The sequence below is a fragment of the Phaethon lepturus genome, unplaced genomic scaffold, assembly GCF_000687285.1.
Source record: "Phaethon lepturus isolate BGI_N335 unplaced genomic scaffold, ASM68728v1 scaffold10736, whole genome shotgun sequence".
Lineage (NCBI taxonomy): Eukaryota > Metazoa > Chordata > Aves > Phaethontiformes > Phaethontidae > Phaethon > Phaethon lepturus.
Window position 1 is genome coordinate 70,126 of NW_010545586.1, and position 6,000 is coordinate 76,125.

The 6,000-nt window shown below is 43.8% G+C and overlaps 1 protein-coding gene across 1 annotated transcript in view; it reads left to right on the forward strand.

Annotated features, from left to right (window-relative positions):
- MICALCL (MICAL C-terminal like) overlaps nucleotides 1–5,773 on the forward strand; it is a 35,868-nt gene extending 30,095 nt beyond the window's left edge. Inside the window, exons 13-15 of the mRNA XM_010289009.1 lie at nucleotides 3,258–3,357; nucleotides 4,585–4,658; nucleotides 5,589–5,773. Coding sequence (XP_010287311.1) covers nucleotides 3,258–3,357; nucleotides 4,585–4,658; nucleotides 5,589–5,773 — 359 coding nt within the window. The remainder of the gene's footprint in view (nucleotides 1–3,257; nucleotides 3,358–4,584; nucleotides 4,659–5,588) is intronic.
- The last annotated feature ends 227 nt before the right edge of the window (nucleotides 5,774–6,000 follow it).

The window sequence follows — 6,000 nt, forward strand, 5'->3', positions numbered from 1 at the left end:
TGTGGAGGCTTATGGAGATATTCTGCCTACAAGAAAATACAGAAATAAAAATCTCAAAACACATTTTCCACTGAGATTAGCATAACCGATCAGTTGACTAAACAAATCATGAAAAATTATGGTAAAGAAGAAAGTCTGTCTTGAGAGAACATTAAGAAATCTCTCCCTGTTTTGGAAGGTGAACAAATATCTGCATACGTTGCAGCTAGGTTTTGATTTCATAAGGAGCATATCCAAGGCTTCTCAGAACTTCCAGCAGTGTCAGAAGGGATTTGTTGAAAACTTGTAGGAGTAAGGAATATGAGGTTTAACTGTTCCTAAAAGGACGCAAACTGGCCAAGCTCCCTTTACTGCGGGACTGCTGTACGGGGGGACAGTGTAGCATCACTCTGCAGAACAGAGGTTGAGGTTTTGAGAACAGTAATATTCAGCAAATACTCCTCTACAGCCTGTTATTCCCTCAAAAGTGATGAATATAGACATAACTACAATGTAATTAGAAGAATATCTGACTTTCAAATGGGATCCAGGTTAAAGGAGACTTGAGTAAACCATGGGGAAGGCTTTGCTTCAGCGACACTGTAAGAAAAAGCCAGCACAGCTCACAAAACAAACTCACAAATTGTTTTCCCTCTAACCTTTAAAAGGATGTGTTGTACTGCGTTATGCAAGAGTTCATTGGCTTGTTCTGCCCTGGGAAGGCATAAAGCACTCCATCAGACTTAAATAATGATTAACATTATTATTAACAAACATTGGAAGAGCTCAAGGGAAAACTGCCTCTGGGGACACTTGGGGGGCATTCTGTGGGATGGAAAAGGAGGAAAAACAAGGGCTATTTTTATTTCAGCTTGCACTGGGGTTTTTGCTAAAATGAGTGGTGTTTTTGCAAAGTGTGTTACTGTTTGCTTACCTCAATCGACCTATGATACACAGTCTTTTATTAGAGATACAGAGATTTCAAAGTGTAAAGAGGAAATGTTAAAAAAAAAGAATATTTTTGCCTAATCAAGAAAACAGCAAACAGGGAACAGTAACCCTCTGCGTGTGTGTGCAGGACATATGCATACCTGCAATTGCAGTGTTTTTACTGACAGTAAGATAGATCCAATTTTGATGATAACTTCTGATGGTGGCATATGAAGACCTAAGGCTCTGAATACTAATGCTGCATCCCTGCATTGGATCTGAGAGACGTTACCATTGACACATCCCAGTGAGAACTGCTCCAGCAGTCACTCTGACAAGGTCACCGCTTGCTGACCTGGAAGATCCCACAGGAACACATCCATTACTGCCAAGTTTTAACGGAACCAGGCAGAAATTGGACCAAGATTTCTTTGCCCTCTCCTGCTGCTTTTATCCTCCCATTTCATGGTAACTTCAGATTGGGGTCAAATCCTGACGAGAAGACGCAGAACTGCACCCAAGCCAGTGTGATTCCTGTCCTTGGCGTGGGGTCCATGTAATTCCTCCAACGCTGGCAGGAGGTGACCCGGGCTCTCGGGGATGACAGTGCCTGGTGGAGGCACGCAAATGGGCTGGTGATCCCAAACACCCAACAGTTTCCCTCCTGCTAAGGAAGATTGCTAAAGGGCTGCATTGGGCAAGATCATTACTGCCCCAAGGAGATGGGCTTTAAACTGCTGCTCTTGAGTGGAGTAAAACCCTGTCTTTGACGTTAAAGTGAGGGACAGCTGAAGCAGTAGAGGCAAGAGGGTGATTCCTGGGGCCGCATTTCAAAGCGCATTTCCTGACAACGGAAAGGCATCTGAATCGCTGCTGAGCTGTCCAGGACTCCGGCTATCTCTCCACTTGGTAACCTAGTTTAATGATACTTTTGTAATTGTCATCTCTGGAGCTCGAACCTGAGACCTTTGGGCTTAAATTTCAGTGCTCTCAGTCATCTGAAAAAAAGGTGCAGTGCTCTTAAAGTAGGAGAAATCGCGTAAGTCTCCAATCACAGAAAATAGCCAGGCTGGTTTATGGGAATTTTATGCATGGTTATCTAGCAGCGTGATGTAAGGACTGACGAGGAGACCGCTGCATTCCCCTGCACCTCCTTTTACTCTGTCCCAGGTCCGGCTGTCCCTGCCTTCAACACGCGGCAGCAGCGTGGTGGGGTGTGCAACTACCACGTGCTGAGGCAGGAGCACAGGCTGGATATTTCTGCTTCTGTCAATTTGGGTCGGCGTGTCACCTAAACTGTTGCCTCAACCTGGAGTAGCATGAGATATTTGCTTCCTATAAGTGATCACTATTTTGTGGCAACTGAGTACGGGTGGGTAGAGCAGACATTGTGGGAGGTGTGTTTGCAGTGCCATCGCTGCTGCTGTAATTCTGCATGGAAGGATGGGGTGGTTTTGTTTTACGAAGAAAATGAATAGAAAATGTGAAGTGATGAGTGTGTTAGTAAGGACAGCAAGGAAAAGAAATACATATGTGCTCAGACTTGCCACTTGAAAACACCCAGGCGTTCTTCATTGCCAAAGATTTTTGTACAGATGGCATTTTAGGAGGAGTAAAGGCCCTCACCTGGTGCAAGACAAACCTGTCCTCCTCTTCAGCAAGTTGGAGTCAAGTTTTGAGCTCTCTGGGAGAGAGACCATCTCGTGTTTCATGACTGTATGGTGTCTGCCAGTGATGCCCTGGCCCAAAGAATTACAAAACCACTCAGTAATAATAGATTTGTCCCGTCCCAGAGCCTTTGCCGTCATTCAAAGCAGATGCAGATTTAGAGGCCAGTTGGCAAATAAATGGAAATTTGTAGAGGATTTTATCGTGTGTCTGATGCCCACTGGAAGCAGGGACTTCAGCTGGTACTTGCCAGCAGGTACATCCTGAAGTCTGATTGTATTAATGGGATATCCATTTACACATATAGTTCAGCTGCTGGAGTCCAGCATGAACAGAGAAACTATGTTATCAAAGGCAGAACTAAGAGAAAGAAAAAGTGCCCATTAAAAAAAGAAAGTCTATACTATTATTTGAAAGAAAAAAACTTAACTTGCAAAACAAAAGTGTTTTTAAATCTAATGCACCTTCAGCTGCAATGAACTACAACATTCAACCAAATGTTGGCAAGAATGTTATACCTGTTGTATCCAGACATTACTGATGTAAGTTACATACAGCAAAAAAATCCACATTTGGACTCACCTAGGCTTGCAAGTGAGGACTCTGTAAAGTGAACTGAAGCAGTAAGAGTGTTGGAAGGAAAGCTGGTAATGCACATCTAACTGTCCTATTTTAAACAGATTCAGGTGCAAAGGATGAAACCCAGATGCTACATGAATGGTTTGAGCTGGTCCTGGAGAAGAATAAATTAATGCGTTATGAGTCTGAGCTCCTGATTATGTAAGTAAGGACAATCATTAGTACTAAAAATGGGGAGGAAAGAGGGGAAAAGCGTACTCACGTTACACCTGAACACCTTGCTGTGTGCTGCAGTTTGAGACTGTCGTCGAATAAGTGTACCCAGAGGAGCTACAATCTGTTTTGAACACAGGTTTTCATTTGAGGCCTCCTCATCCTTCCCTTTCACAGTGGTTCGATTATTTCAGTCATATACAATACTCTAAACCGGTATAGCATATGGATGCTCTGCTTTTATATAATATGAGTCTAATGAACACTGGGGCACTTTCTCCCAAGAAAAACAGTCTGGCAAGTTTATCTCGTGTTTTATTGGACATAGCAGAAAAGATCTAGGAATCCACTACAGTAATGAAAAGGCAGATACACCAAGCAAATAAAAACCATCTCAGATGCCACTGTTTGTGGTTGATGGAAACAATATCTGCTGTAGTTCCCTCACCTCGCCTCCTCGGAAACACACTCAACAGATAGGCGGAGGTGACTCTCAGCTATTTTCTCCACTATTTCTGGGCAGTGTGGGAAGGTGATGAGAGCTGCAGCAGTCATTACTCTCCCCTGGGTTTCACACCAGTGCAGGCTGCTCGTTGCCATTGATCGTGTCCGTAACGCTCAGTCAGCCCCCCGTGCTGTGTGCGGACCTGCAGCCCAGCCACGAGCTCCGGCCGCTCCCCAGTTTCTCCCAGCTGTGCTGATGCTGCCAAGGGCCAAACCTTTCTTTCCCCTTGGATTGCCATTGGGTGTTGCAGTAGCAATGCTTCCTGCTCACACTGTCTGCAAAGCAAAAGCAGGCTGCTTTTATCACTAGAGGACACAAAATGTGGTTGTCTGCGTGTGTTCACGTGTGTTAATTCCCTTGCCTCAGAACCCATTCCTGTGCAGAGGGCCTGGCAGGGCCCTCCGTGTGCAGGAGCATTCAGTCCTATCCAGAATCACGTTGTGGTTGCCACCAACAAAGCCCAGCTGGTTAAAGCCTTACGTGTTGCGATGGATGAGGGAGCTTAATCTGATACATAATGCAAAAGGTGGTTGTGGTACTTCTGGCATTGCTGTGGCAGTGTGGGCACAGGCAAACCTTTTAGCCTTGACTGCCTATGAGGAGAAAGTACTGGATAAGCAGAACACAGAATCTCTTGGTTGAAATACTATTAACACATATGTCTTTCTTGAAAAAAGCTTATTCTTTAACATACTTTTTATTGTACCTAGAGCCCAAGAGCTAGAATTGGAGGACCACCAAAGCAGGTTGGAACAAAAGCTGAGAGAGAAAATGGCCATTGATGGTAAGTCAAAAGGAAGAGTATGCTCCAGCCCACAGTGATAGACCATGCCCGTACAAGTCCGGGCTTGCTCCAAAAAGGACCAGAGTGGCTGAGGCTCTGCCTCCTGTGCTCTTCTGTGAGTGCAGCTCAGCCAGCAAAATGCAACTTGTGAGCTCTTCTCAGCTGGCTTGTAGCGAAGACAGCTGCGCTGACCTGCCCAGTTCTACACTGAACTGGATCAGGAGCACTCGCACGTGTAATTCCAGCAACTGTGCTGTGCAGGCAGCAACACCCAGCTAGCATGTGATGACGGGCAGCACCGGAAAGTAACTTCTTCAACCACCTTACCACAGAAGAGGTTATCTGCTTTTACGTTAACTGCAGCATTACTGGTTACCACAGTATTTTGGAACTTGCTTTTAGGTACTTGGGATTACAGTTTGGGCTTGTCCTTTCATTTGGTAATAGGAGAGAGAGTGTGGGTAGGAGGAATGCAGGGAGAAGGGGGTGTTACATAGCACTGAATACCCCAAAATATTCTGTTGTGTTCTAAACATGTGGATAGTAAATGATGGCAGTTTTAATACTTTCTGAAAAACAATCTCCATTTTCTTACAGGTACTACATTTCATGGTTGGGCTTTTTACCTTGTATAAGCTAAATTTAAACTCCATCTTAAATGTGTTTATAAACAAGTAATGCTCTTCCTACCCCTTACAGTCTACGTTTTGCTAAAAGATCTACTCTACACGTTAGGAGCCTTAATGGTCTACTGTAAATGGCCCGAATGCAGGAGACGTTTTCCCTGCACTGTAACATGAACAGTATTACTTGCTATTAATTTCATTTGTTGTTGACTAGAATATTAATTCAAGCTGTACACAAACAGTCAAAATGCAAAGCTGATAATAGAGCGAACTGGATTTTAACCTCTGGTTTTGTATCTTTTAGACAGCCTCAAAGATGAGATGGATCTGAATGAGGAGAATGAAATTTTTGCTGAGATGATGAAAGTGGTTGAAGAAAGGGACAAACTTGTGTCTACCTTAGAGGAGCAGAGAGTGAAAGAAAAAGCGGAAGACCAGCACTTTGAAAGCATTATATTATCTAGAGGCTATCAGCTGAGCAGGATTTAAACAGCCACATGCAAACAAACGTGATTTCAGCAATATTCGTAATCATGGAGATAGAGTCTTCTGAAAAATGAAGGAATTAAAATTTAAAAATCAGTTTATTTGGGAAACATGTCATTCTGTTATCAAAAGCTCTTACGCAGTTCTTTTGCTCGTGCTGGAGTGAATCATTTCACTACCAGCTTAAAAGATCACGGGAACACAGAATAGGACTGAATTTACCTGTGTGA